This window comes from Carlito syrichta, unplaced genomic scaffold (genome assembly GCF_000164805.1).
Source record: "Carlito syrichta isolate Samal-C Ts95f unplaced genomic scaffold, Tarsius_syrichta-2.0.1 Scaffold287711, whole genome shotgun sequence".
Classification (NCBI taxonomy): Eukaryota; Metazoa; Chordata; class Mammalia; order Primates; family Tarsiidae; genus Carlito; species Carlito syrichta.
In genome coordinates, this window is record NW_007231807.1 from 302,097 (window position 1) to 316,339 (window position 14,243).

At 36.7% G+C, this 14,243-nt stretch overlaps 1 protein-coding gene across 2 annotated transcripts in view; it reads right to left on the reverse strand.

Annotated features, from left to right (window-relative positions):
* The window catches only part of MYCBP2 (MYC binding protein 2, E3 ubiquitin protein ligase), a 183,012-nt gene extending 180,116 nt beyond the window's left edge, over positions 1–2,896 (reverse strand). Inside the window, exon 1 of one of the 2 annotated variants that reach the window (XM_021709917.1) lies at positions 2,774–2,896. In XM_021709917.1, coding sequence (XP_021565592.1) covers positions 2,774–2,809 — 36 coding nt within the window. In that variant the 5' untranslated portion in view covers positions 2,810–2,896. The remainder of the gene's footprint in view (positions 1–2,773) is intronic. The other variant, XM_021709915.1, reaches the window with a different exon arrangement.
* Positions 2,897–14,243: the final 11,347 nt, after the last annotated feature.

The following is a 14,243-nucleotide window of genomic DNA, read 5'->3' on the forward strand; positions in this document are numbered from 1 at the left end:
CTTGTGTGCAGTGCTTGTACAGTATACTTTCTGTCTCAGGGTAGGGGACAGGTGAGAGGTTGGCAGGAGCAAGAGTGACAGAGATCTTGAACTGCCTTTAATGAATCTGCTTTTTTTGAACTGGTATGGGCAAAACAAATATAAAATTATTTAGACACATTTTTGGACTGAGTGAAAAATAAATGTGTATACACATCAAATAAATGTGTATATTGTTGAGAGCAAGAATTCTTGGTGCAGAAAAGGGACATAAATATGGAATAGGACAAGGAAAGAAACAGTCCTGTGGGAATGGATTGGAATTAGAGGTAAGACTGAGTTTATGATTTCTAAAATACATTTAGTATGTTTACATGCACATATCTGTGTACTGGGCATGCAAAGACACCCTACAGCAATGAACACATCTAGTGCCTAGCTGGAGTCTAACACTATTCCACCCCCAAAACAATCAGGGTTCCTGAAGAACCGGGTGATTCCAGGATTGATACAGGACCTGGATAAGACAAACCCCAAATAATTTGTTATGCCAAAAAGAAAAAAAAGAGCTCAAAATGATGAAAGGGCATGTCACAAGAATACAGGAGCCAGCTTGAAGGGGCTCCTATTAGCCAAATCTGAGACAATCTAAGCAACCAAATAATTAAAGATAATAATGAAGAAAATACAAATACCACCAATAATAACTAGACAGACAAACAAAGGAGGGCTCTTACTTATAGAAAAATGCAAAGTGCCTACTGGTAATCGAGGAGGTACTATTGGAGATGGAAAATCATTTTGCAAACATTATAGCAAAGATTAGTTCAGACAAAAATAAACAACAGATGCTAAATCTGGGGAAAATTTTTTATGAGAAGCAAGTATCTAAAATGTGTAAGTGTCAAGCTACAGACTGCCTGTTAGCAAAGAAGAAATAGTAGAGAACTCAGACGACATTTGACCAAATGAAATTTACATCATAAATGAGTAGCAAATGGACATTCAGTGCCTCCAGATAGGATGCTGAGACAAACCAATCACTTACAGAGTATCTTGGCCTGGATGCAAAATCTGAATCTAAACGTGAGGAAATACCAGAGAAACAAAAATGAGGAACTATCTATATTTTTTAAAAAGTCATGATCTTCAAAAATGTTAATGTCAGACAATAAAAAGCTGTGTAAGTGTTACAAATGAAAGGAGACGAAAGAAACATGACAAGTATATGCAATGTCTGATCCTAGAATGAAGGAGGAAAAAAATGCCAAAAAATACTTATTGGGTCAATTCACAAAATACAAACAAAAGAATTTAGGAGTAAAAGGCTGTGCTTGCTTTGGCAGCACATATCCTAAAATTGGAACAATACAGAGAAGATTAGCATGGCCCCTGCACAAGGAGAGCATGCAAATTTGTGAAGCATTCCATATTTTTAAGCAGACACTGAACATTTACCATAATACTATAAGAATGGTACTGGCAGTAGAAGGATACTGCCGAGAAGGAAGGGGACAGATACAACATCAATAAGGGTACCTAATCTTAAACCAGGCAAATTGGGGGCCAAAGGGAGGCCCAAACTTTACCTGTACGATGACCATGTGTATACGTAATCCTGAATTGTACCTCACATCAATAATATAAAAATAAACAAATTTTTTAAAAAGGAGTAAAAAGCCTTAATGTACTTAAGTTATTCTTAAAGGACTCTGGAAAATAAATGTTTTACATATACATATGCATGCATGCATACACACACAAAGGGAGAGAGTGTACATGCATGCAAATGATAAAGCAAACACTAGTTCAAAATGTTAACAATATGAGAATTCGGTTGAAGATTATATGCACATTCTATGTATTATTTTTATTTTTGCAACCTCTCTGTAAGTTTAGAATCATTTCCAAATGAAAGATCGTTTTAAAGTTCACATTTACATTTTTTAAAAATCAAGAGTTGTTAGTTCCAGCTACTTGGAAGGCTGAGACGGAAGGATCGCCTGAGCCTAGCAGGTTGAGGTTGAGGTGGCTGGGAGCATGCTATTGCACTCCAGCCTGGGTGACAGAGTGAGACTCCAACTCAAAAAATAAAAATAAAAATCAAGAGTTGTAAACTACATCCTAGAGACTTGGACTCTGGAGTTCTGAAATAATTGTACATGTCAGACATGATACATGTTTATTATCACAGTCTCATGAAGACTTTCCTCGATATCTACTATGCGAAACTATACAAAATTCTATTCTTAGAGCATTTTTCACTCTTTCAAGGTTTTGTTGTTGCTGTTTTTTCCCAAGTGGCAGGGGGAGAGGGGAACGAGTGAGTATACAAAGACAAGCAAACAGAGACACAGAGAGTGGGTAAAGGAAAGAGGAAAGTACAAGTTTAAACAAATCTAATTTTAAAAACTAGACTTTTTAAAAGTTCTCAAATATAAATAGTTCTATATGTTAAGAAAAATAAATCTTTACAAGTTAAAGGAAATGTAACTTTTTTCAAATGCCAGAATTAGCTCTATTGAATGCTTAAAGGGCTTTGATCTGGAACAAACATGTCCAATTCTAACACAGCTATTAAACTCAATAAATTCTAGTGCTGAGCTAAAGAATAAAATTATTTCAAATAAAATTATTTCAGGTTTTGTGCATCTTGGTGGCAAAGGCAGGAAGTATGTATATGCATTGATTTTAATATAAGAATCCACTAGAACCAAAAAAAAAAAAAGGTAAGACAGACAAATATAAAGCAATGGTATAATGCAATATTATTAATGTTTTAAAAATTCCTTACAGAAAAACTTCCAAATGTGAAGACCTGTCCATCCATTAAAAGTACTGCCGTGTGGTTGCTGCCTGCAGTGACCTGTGTGCTAGGGCCTGGCAAAGCTTGAACAAGAGTGGGACATCCCCTAGGTTAAAAAAAAAAAAATTAAGTCAATTTCTTACAAGACTCAAATGAAATAAAAAAGCAATAAATAAATACTGCAATAAAGAGTAGAAAAGATAAAACACACTAGTAAGAATATTTGACAAACACTCATATAGTTATGAGTGCTAAGTAAGTGTCTGTCTCTATTCTAGGTCCTAGATAAACAAAGATGAAAAAGTCAATGACTTTAAGAAGATCATTAAAAAAATTTTCTAAATTTAATACCCTAATCATGGACACATAATTTTTCATTTTTCTGAAATACTGACACTATCTTTTTAAAAAATCTATTACCTTATACACTCCAATAGCATGTTAGAGATCTCTATAAATATTTGTTGGATGAAATAAAAATCATGCAATGCCATAACAGAAATTAAACACAGGAACTAAATGAAATAATTAATTTTATAATCCTGTTTTCCAACTTTTGTCACTCAGCCATAAGTCTGGATCTTAAAATCATAGTTAGTGAGTCAGAATTTAGTATCATGAGAGGCATTACAGCAGTGGCTACAAATTCAGGCTCTTAAGCTAGACTGACTGGATGTGAACCCTGGCTCCCTCACCTTAGTAACTTAGCTATGTGACCATGACTTTGAATGAGTTTTTCACCCTTTTTGTATTTCAGCTTTCTATTCTATAACATGGAGAATAACAAATGATCTACCTCATAGTTCTGTGAACAATAAAGTTCAAACATGCCAGAGTTTGGATCATTGTATGGCACACAGTTAACAGCGTTAAATGACATCCTAGCATCCTTTTTTACTTTTATTAACCATTTATAGTAACTACTGACTGTAATTAGGATAATAACCATTATAGAAACAGTCCACACATAACAAGAACTCTGCTTTTATGACACTTTAAATTTTTAACATTAAACGAAATAAATTTTTTAATGATTATTCAGATTACAATGAAAAATGAATTGAAAAGGGGCAAAGATGAGTTCATTAAGAAACTGAGGTTTTGTTTCTGGAATCTCTATCCCGTTTCATTGATTTATATGCCTGTCCTTGTACCAGTATTAGGCTATTTTGGTTATTGTAACCTTATAATAAAATTTAATGTCTGAAAGTGTGATATCTCCTGCTTTGTTTCTTTTGTTGAGGATCAAACATTTGGCTATTAGTGGATGTTTTTGTTTCCATATGAATTTCTGTATTGTCGTTTCCAGATCTAAGAAAAATGATGTTGGTAATTTAATGGATATTGTATTGAATCTGCAGATTGCCTTGGGTAGGATGGACATATTAATAATGTTGATTCTTCCAATCCATAAGCATGGAATATGTTTCCATTTGTTTGTGTCTTCTTTGATTTCTTTGAGCAGTGTTTTGTAGTTTTCATTGCAAAAGTCTTCCACTCCTCTGGTTAGGAAGATGCCAAGGTATTTCATTTTCTTTGTGGCTATAGTGAATGGGGTTGTGTTTTTTATTTGTTATCTGTTATTATTGTATAAAATTGCAACTGTCTCTTGCATGTTAATTTTGTACCATGAGACTTTGGGAGAGGAGAACCTATTCAGTAAATGATTCTGGGAAGACTGGCTGACCACATGTAGAAGAATGAAACAGGACCCCTACAACACACAAAAATGAACTCCAAATGGATCAACATATTGCTAAACAGACAGAAATTGGAAGCTTTTCTCCTGAAAACCAGAACAAGACAATGCTGCCCACTCTTATCCCTCCTATTCAACATAGTGTTGGATGTACTCACTAGAGCAATCAGACAAGAGAGGGAAATCAGAGGTATCCAAATAGGATAAGAGGAAGTTAAGTTACCCTCTTTGCTGTTGATATGATTCTAGGCCTTGAAAATCCAAGAAAATCTATCAAAATCCTGCTTGCACTGATAAAGAACTTTGGCAAAGTCTCAGGGCACAAAATAAATGTGCAAAAGACAATTGTATACTATACACCAACAACAAACAGGAAGAGAACCAAATTAAAAGCACAATCCCTTTCACAATAGCCACAAAAAAAATGCAACGCCTTGGCATCATCCTAACCAGAGAAGTGAAAGACTTTTATAATGAAAACTACAAAACACTGCTGAAAGAAATCCAAGAAGACACAAACAAATGGAAAAATATTCCATGCTTATGGATAGGAAGAATCAACATTGTTAAGACGTCCATCCTACCAAAGGCAATCGACAGATTCAACGCAATACCCATTAAGTTACCAACATCATTCTTCTCAGACCCGGAAATGACAATACAGAAATTCATATAGGAACATAAACAACCACGAACAGCCAAAACAATCCTTAGTAAGAGAAACAAAGCAGAAGGTATCATACTTCCAGACTTCAAACTCTTCTATAAGACTACAGTAATCAAAACAGCCTGGTATTGGTACAAAAACAGGCGCATAGACCAATGGAAAAGGATAGAGATTGCAAAAGCAAAGTCTCAATTCCTCAACCAACTCATCTTTGACAAAGCCTCCAACAACTAGTGGGAGAGGAAAACCTATTTAGTAAATGCTGCTGGCAAAACTGGCTGATCACATGCAGAAGATTGTAACAAGACCCCTACCTATCACCATACACAAAAATAAACTCTAAATGGATCAAAGATCTAAACATAAAACCTCAAACTATAAGAATCTTAGAGAACGCAGGAGATACTCTTATGGAAGGTGGAACTGGGAACCAATTCCTATTCAGAACCCTAAAGGCCCATACCTTAAGAAATAAGATAGACAAGTGGGACCTCATCAAACTAACGAGCTTCTGCAAACCAAAAGAAACCATCAAGAGAGCAGGGAGACAGCCCACAGAATGGGAAAAAATATTTGCCAACTGTGCATCTGACAAAGGTCTAACATCTAGGATCTACAATGAACTCAAACGTGCCGAAGGGAAAAAAACAAACAGTCCCTTTAAAAAGTGGGCAAAAGACATGAATAGACACTTCTCAAAAGAAGATATACAGGCAGCCAACAGACACATGAAAAAGTGCTCAGTCTCACTCATCATCAGAGAAATGCAAATCAAAACCACATTGAGATACCACCTAACCCCTGTAAGAATGGCCATCATTAATAAAGCAAACAATAACAGATGCTGACAAGGACGTGGAGAAAAGGGAACGCTTCTACACTGCTGGTGGGAATGCAAACTTGTACAACCTCTCTGAAAAACAGTGTGGCGATTTCTGAATATACCTGGAGGAACTCAAATTATTCTACAAAGAAGATACCTGCACACATATGTTTGTTGCAGCTCTATTCACAATAGCAAAAAACATGGAACCAACCATACTGCCCATCGAAGTTGGACTGGATTTTAAAAATGTGGTGCATATACACAAGGGAATATTATGCAGCCATAAAGAAGAACAAATATATGGACTTTGCAGCAACCTAGATGGATTTGGAGTCGATCATATTCAGTGACTTATCACCGAAACAAACAACAGAGTTCCATATGTTCTCAGTCATAAGAGGACCTTGAACAATTATAATGCTGTAAGAAAGCAATTGGCATTAATGGGAAACTGTCGGTGGGGGTGGGGTGGGATTGGCAGTTGAGGGAAACTGCTAGGGGAAGGAGAGGCATACCTCATCAACCGGGGTCAATGTTTGCATGATCAATGTTTGTATACCTAACCCTGAATTGTACCCCACGTCTTTACAATAAAAAAAAAAATTTAAATAAAAGATACAGAATTGACTAGATTTGGCAGATGATTGATATGGGGCAAGGAAGATTATTTGTGTAAACAACAAGGTTGTGCTAATATTCGCTTACACTATAAGAAAATGAGATCTAGGAAGATTCGAGAGAAAAGAAGAAATCCTAGTTTTCCACAAGAGTTTCTTCTAACAGTTTAGATATTGACAAAGGAAGAAGTGCTTACAGACACTTAGGGTATACCAAAGAGGAAGAAAGACCTCCAGGAAAATGTAGTATGGGGAGAGTCATTGGAAGAGAAGGTTTCAAGAGGGGAAAATAAGGTACAGGCCAATTGCTCTCAAGAGACACACAAGTCACCAGTCAATTTAGCAGAATAAAGTTTCTCTGGTGGACTTAGGTACTATGCTGTAGCAGATAAGGAGTTAACACTGTGGTCAGAGAATACACAAAATCTCTTCAAGTACCCCAGCACTAAAGGGAAAAAGAAAGGAAAAAAAAAACAGCTAAAGGGAAAATTAAGCTGAAGGAGTGCCTTTGTTCTTTTTAAAACCAAAGAGATTTGAAGACACTTAAAAGGTGGATAAAGAGAAAGAGGCTAAAGATAATGGTCAAAGAGAAGACAGAAATAGATCCCTAAGGAAAAGGTAGATAGGTTTTATAGCATGGACAAGACAGGTCCCTCTTTCACCCTAACATGAGGAAGGAAGCAGAGAAGTGGCATGGGTGCAAGTGGGTTTGCAGGGTTGGCAAGCTGAATAATTTTCCCTTATTTTTGTTGTGAAGTAAATAAAGGTCCTATGCAAAGAAAAAGAAGGGAATGGGTGAGCAGAGAGTTTTAAAATAAGAGAAAAGGTATGGTGATAGAGGGAACAGATAAATACCTAGATCAGGAGTTTTCAGCCTAGACCTAAAAGACTTCCAGGAAGTCCACTAGTGACCTTCAGGAGATCTGAGAACCACCTAAATTTGTAAGCAAACTTTTACGTGTATACTCTTTTATTTTTATGGAGAGAGAGTCCATACCTTTGATCAAATTCTCAATAGGTCTTAAAACAAATAGTCAAAACAATACAACAGGAGGATTACTGCCACTGCAGAGGGATTAACTGAATCTGGAAATTATGTATCAATCGGCACAGGTATGGTGATTTAGTTCTTTCCAGAAGCCTAAACCTAGGCATAGATAATATAGACAGACTGATTGATGCTTGATGTTTTGCCATGTCCTAGTATCAAGACCAAGAGAATGAGAAAATTGAGGACACTGGTAAGAATATAAGCGCAGAAATTAAAAAAACAATATCTAACTTGAATAGGAAATAAAGTAAAAAGGGTGAAAAAGAATAAAAATGTAGAGAGATATAGGGAATAAAATACTGAAAATGTAAAAGGCAAGTAAAGTAGGGCTACATAAGAAGAATAAATTGTCATCATATTATGGATATTTAAACTTGACAATTCAGAGTTGCAGTGATGCTTGATCCAGCCTGGGGTCATGGAAGGACCTCCATGAATGAAGAAATAAAAGTCACTAGCTATAAGGGTGACAAGTAAGAATATTACATGGGACCATTCATTTGGACACTGAAGTCATTCATGACTAACAGAATCTGGAGTAAGAAAACACGGTGAGCCAGGTGCTAAACTTTCAATGACTAAAAGGCAGTGACTAGAAGACAGGTAGGTAAAAAGAGGAGAATAGAGCAGAATGGTCATGTCTCAGAAAAGCAGTAGTTTTCCCTTGTGATAGGGTAATGTAGCGAGGAACAGTAGTGGAAAGGGAAAGGGTTCTCAAATCTGAGGTATAGAGAATTTGGACAAATAAGCAATTACCACCTCAAAAGGCTATATCTAGTCTAGTTCAAACGGGGAACTGAGGGGAGAATTCCTATAACTGTTTACTCATCTGCAGTGTACAAAGGACTTTCACATAAAATTGTCACTAATTATTAAAACAATTTCATGAATTGACCTGAAAAGCTTAAAAGATTTTCCCAAGAACTGGTGACAGGTCTTCCAGTACACAGTCTTTGAACTCATAACATTATACTAGTGAGTTCATTTATTTATTAAGTTATTTGGAAAACAGAGGAAGAACAGAAAGAAAAATTACATGTATGTATATGTGCATGTGTGCACACCAGGCTCCACTTTACATATATTAATTCAAGCACAATTCTATAAGATATGAACACTAATGCTTAGAGGAATTATAGTCACATAGTTGGTAAGAAGTGAAGCAAAGACCTGAATCTTGTCTTTTTTGGTTCCAGGCATTATAACTACATAGCATAGGAGCAACAGGAGAGCAAGAAAAAGGTGAAACTCAGAAACATAACAAGTATCAAAATTCTACTGGAAGGAAGGGAATAAAAGCATCTAAACTATATGGTTTTTCTTCCAATTTAATTAAAATGGTAAAAGAATCTGTAATGTAGAAGTTTAAGAACATACAGAACAAAATAAACAACAAAAAAAGGAGGGCTGGTAGACTCATGTCATGAATGAATGCATAAAAACCCTCATAAGCCTTTTGACATTCACTTTAAAAAAACAATCACAAGTCTCCAGACTCTAAGGAAACAAGTATATTGACTACTCCAGACATTAGCCTTTGTTTTTCTTCTGTCTCCATAGATATGTCTCTTATTAAGGATCTATATGTCTACATCATCTATAGAGACTATCACATGGAAACTCTCTTACCTGTCCCCTAAGGGAGAAAAACATTTATAGGACCTAAAAACGCAGAATTCAGAGGTGGACCTCTTCAACCCAGTGCAATGATATACCTGCCTGGGAGCCTAGCCTGATTACTTGGTTTAACTCTTCCCTCCCACGTCAGGCATGTGCAACCCTTGGTTATGTATTCCTTTGCAGCCACTGGAAAAATATACTGTCTCATGAGAGAAGCCCCAGTCCCATATTCTTATTCCTTCTGCAGGCTCTGGCCTACCCTTGCATAGACAATTCCCAGTTTCAAGGTCAATGTACCATAGGGCAAATAGGTCTTTAAAAAGTGACAGTCCATAACAGCACCATATCAGGCATAAACAAGCCATAGGATTAACCCTGGATGGTACTGGGATGATACTAGGATTCATTACTCCCTGGAGTGGTTTTACCTGTCAGGAGACAACATTAAGAAACCTCATCCAGACCAAAGATCTGGCCATAGATGCAGGACAGGCCCCCAATGATGCCTGCAAACTTCCCTTAATTCCTTGGCAAATGTTGTCTTTGATAATAAACTGGCTCCAGATTACCTTTTAGTGGAACAAAGGGAGAGTCTATGCGGTTAATTAATAAAACTTGCTGCACCTACATTAACCAGTCCAGAGAAGTTGAAACTAATATCCAGGCCATCTATAGTCAAGCTAAATGGCTATTATATTCCTTCAGAAAGAGAAGTCAAACAGCTGACTCAACCTGAAATGCAATCAAGATAGCTTTTCCCTCTATAACCTGGCTCTTCCCACTGTGAGGGCCATATTATATTATATACTTATATTTGGCCTATGCCTGTTTAACCTTCTTGTAAAGTTTGTGTCGAAATTACAACAATTCCATGTAAGATGATGCTGGCATAAGATTTCCAGTCCATCCTGCCTTCTAACCCAGAAAATGAAAATGTCCTTCCTTTAGGCCCCTTAGTTCAGGCATCCAGAGGTTTTTAACTCCTCAAATACTAGGCTGGGCCTACATCCATAAAATCAGCAGGGTAACTTATAAGTTACGGAAGACAGACCTTTGCCCTTCTGCAACCCTTGAAGAATAAGGAGGAGTATATATCTCTGAGGGGGGAATGAGACAGGGAACTGGCAGGGCTAGTTTCCAAAATGAAGGTCTCAGGCCCCAGACCTTACTGACAAGATGGAAGGCAGTGAGAAGACAGGCCAAGGTCAGTCCAGACCAAGATGATGTGTTGAAAACGACCTCTACCTGTACTTCTTCCTCATTATGATAATTATATGCATTCGCGTTATAGAAGACACATCCAACCCCTCCATGACTGTTTACAATTACCATGGCAATCCCCAAAAGTCGCCTTATATAGTTGAAAAACGGGAGAAACTTTCTATTCTAGAACCACCCCTCCTTCCCTTTCCTGGATAACCCATGAATAATCTACCCCTTGCTTAGCATATAATCAGGAAATAGATATAAAAATAAAACCCCAGTAATGTATGGTTGCTGTTCCTTGTATAGACTAGCTCAGGCTGCTCTGTCTATGCAGTAGCCTGTTCACTATTATTTCAAGAACTTATTTTTATTTTCCAAATGAAAAAACAAAAGTAAAAAGTAGCAATAGTAGTAACTAACATTCATTGAGCACTAACTGCAGGCTAGGCTAGGTGCTACATAAGTCACCCGTGTTGTTTCACTGAATTCTCACACAACTTTCTGAGGCAGATAGACAGACTCACTCTCATTTAATAAAGGGAGAAACTGAGATACAAGAATATTAGCCCTCTGCACTTGGATGTCCCCTCTGAGGGGCCATTGTAAATCTAGCAAACCACTCAGAGGTACTCTCTCTGGGGACATAAAGAGATTGTTGGTAATAATACAGTACAAATTCATGCCAGTGCAAATTTTTCAAAAATGTATATTTCCTTGAAATTTTCCATCCAAACTATATGAAAAAGCAAATAGAGCAATGGAATACATACTGAGATATTGTAAAAAAAAAAATACTAGTGTTACATAGAAAGAGAATGTGTGACGTGCTTTCATAGTAGTGCACAGACTGGACAATAAATTACATATTATTAATGTGGGAGGAAGAAAATGAGATTACATTGACTACTTGAACAGAAAAACACCAGGTAGAAGACATCAAACAAATTACTATTGCACAACATATATCAATGAACCTGTAATGCATGTTGGTAACCATATCACACGTTACCACACATTGGAAAAATGTAAGATAAAAAATTTTGATTTTTTTGTCATATAAGTTCCTCAATATCCAAAATTCCACTTTAAGCCAAATATCATTACAATAAAATAATTGGTTCTAACATTACACTATTTAATATAAAGTGATTCATTTTTCACTATTTTGTAAAAAAGTGTGGTCAACTTGCTAGTAGGTGATCTGCAAGATGTCTCTGAATGCAAAAGGTTAAGTAATATGGTCAAAGGTCATATAACTCCTAAGTGACAGAATCAGAATCAATCTAGAGAACAAAAACTCAGTCATTTGGTAATACAACACATTAAATAAAGAGAATATTAATAACATTTTTCTGTCTTCATCACCATGCACCCTACAATATTTATTTTATATTAATCAGCACATTAATAATGTGCTGCTTAATAAATTACAGCTAATAGCACTTGATTACTAGAAACTTTTAAAAAATATCCTCCAACTGTGTTCTTTATTTCAACTAATATCAATAAATGTTTTGCTTTGTGGTAGTTAATATGTATACTATAGAGGCTTTGTTTCTCCTGGGATTGTTCCTCTATATAAGTAATCAATTCCTCTCAGAATTAATAACAGAGTTCTTGGTTCCTGCTTTCCAAGTCCCACATAGACCCAGCCAGCCAGAGTAACTGAGTGCTTAAGACTGAAGCGGTCTTGATGAATTTCTAATCATCTAGGCATAGTAAGACTGCTGAATTATCCAGTTTAGCTCTGTGCATAACATGCAACCAGCCTTCCCGTTATAACTTAATTAATGGAACCCAGAACAAAACATTCCATGTTGGAAAAGAACAACTTTGGACAGTTAAAGCAAATCTCACCAGCATTTAATCTTCTTAAGAAACTCTGATATTTTGTCTCTACATTAAATGCTGTCATATTTCATGAAGGTGATAAATTCAAGCAATTTAAAATACGGAGCATAGTGCTACAATACTGTCACCTGAGGAAGTCTGGCCTGAAGCCACCCTACATGTCTCCAGATTCCAAATCAAGGAACTGTGCTCTCAGGTATTATCAGGCCCACAAAGCAATGAAGTTAATCTCTTCATTTTAAAAACTGACATGAGCCCCTTCCCTTTCAAGAGCCATCACACCTCAATGTGGTGTGGTAGGATCTTGTGCTGATGCTACTCATTCTTCATAGTGCACAGTAAGATAACATAACCTGAGGGTTGTGGTTTGACAATGGATGTGATTTTTACTATTTCCCTTCCTACTCAGGCAAGACCATGAAATATCACTACTTGCCAATTATTTTTTGTAGAGAAGTATCCTCTTTGCTGCATACATGTCTGAGGTCCCTTCTTGTGTAATCTCTATACACTTTTTGCAGTTTCTATGACTCACACAATAACCACAAGCTAAATAACAACAATAAAGCCACTGATAATGATAACAATAAACCCCATTCTTCAGTATCATAAGTGTTCGATAAGAAACAACAAAAAGTTGCCAACTTCTTCTCCATACAAGTATACAATCACCCCTCAATATTCTTGGGGGATTGGTTCCAGGACTCCCTATGTATACCAAAACCCACAGCTGCTCTAGTCCTTTATTCAATTTGGCATAGTATTTGCCTATAACCTATGCATATTCTCCTAAGTCATATCTAGATTACTCATAACACCCAATACAAGGTAAACATTATGTAAATAGTTTTATACTACTATTAAGGAAGTAATACAAGAAAAAAGTCTATACATGCTCTGTACAGATGCAATTCACTGTAGGCCTAACTACATTTTGTATCAAGGCTGTCTGAATCGACAGATGTGAGGCAGAACCCACAGATACAGAAGGCCAACTATAGTTACAAGCCCTGACTCAGTCTCTGTAAATTAGTTATGTCGCTCATTTGTAAAACAAAACATTTGCCGGCTTCTAACACCTATGATAGCAATTGCTCAGCCTATCCAGCCACTGATATTCTGTCATATCCAACAGTGACATCTGATAAAATAATTCTGCCAAAGGCACCTTTTGCTTTATGCAAGCACAATGTCTGTTTAATATTTGTGATTGTGAATATTTTACCAATCTCTTAACAGTAGTGTCAAATTGTATTTTTCTGCATCTGTGTTTTATCAACTCAATGATACTTCAACCATCACCATTAGCAACAAAATTCATCCAAGTAACTCAGGACACTCCCTCTCACTGCCATTTTGCATGCACAAAAATCAGTCAGTGTTCACAGATCGGACTCCACCACAGCTCTGTAAGCAAACAATGGTTCTCATCCTGGATGCACACCACCATCTGGGGGCCTGACATCCTATTCAGCACCACTCCCCACCTCCTGTGCCAACCCCAAACCTCCACACACACACATCGCTTAGAAATTCTAGATGTGGAATCCAAGCATGGTATTTTTTAAAGTTTCCCAAGGGATTCCAACATGCAGCTAGCATTAAGAATCACTGATCTTTTTTTGTGTAAATGACAGAACTCCATCCCTAACAAAGTAATAGTGTGAGTCCAAGACAAAGTGAAAACTTTGGATTTAATGACTCAGGGAAGAGAAGTCCTCTCTCTCTTTCACTGTGTGGGGAGGAGAAACTATAGAAGTCCCCTTGATTCTAATAGACACCTTTGAGTACAAAAGAGAGTAAGACAAAGTAGAGAGTCAAAAAGAAAGTGAGGGGGAGACGGGGCAAGATGGCGACGGCATAGGTGAACTGGTGAGATTCTCTGAACGTGAGTTCCCAAAAAGGCTATCACTTCGCTACC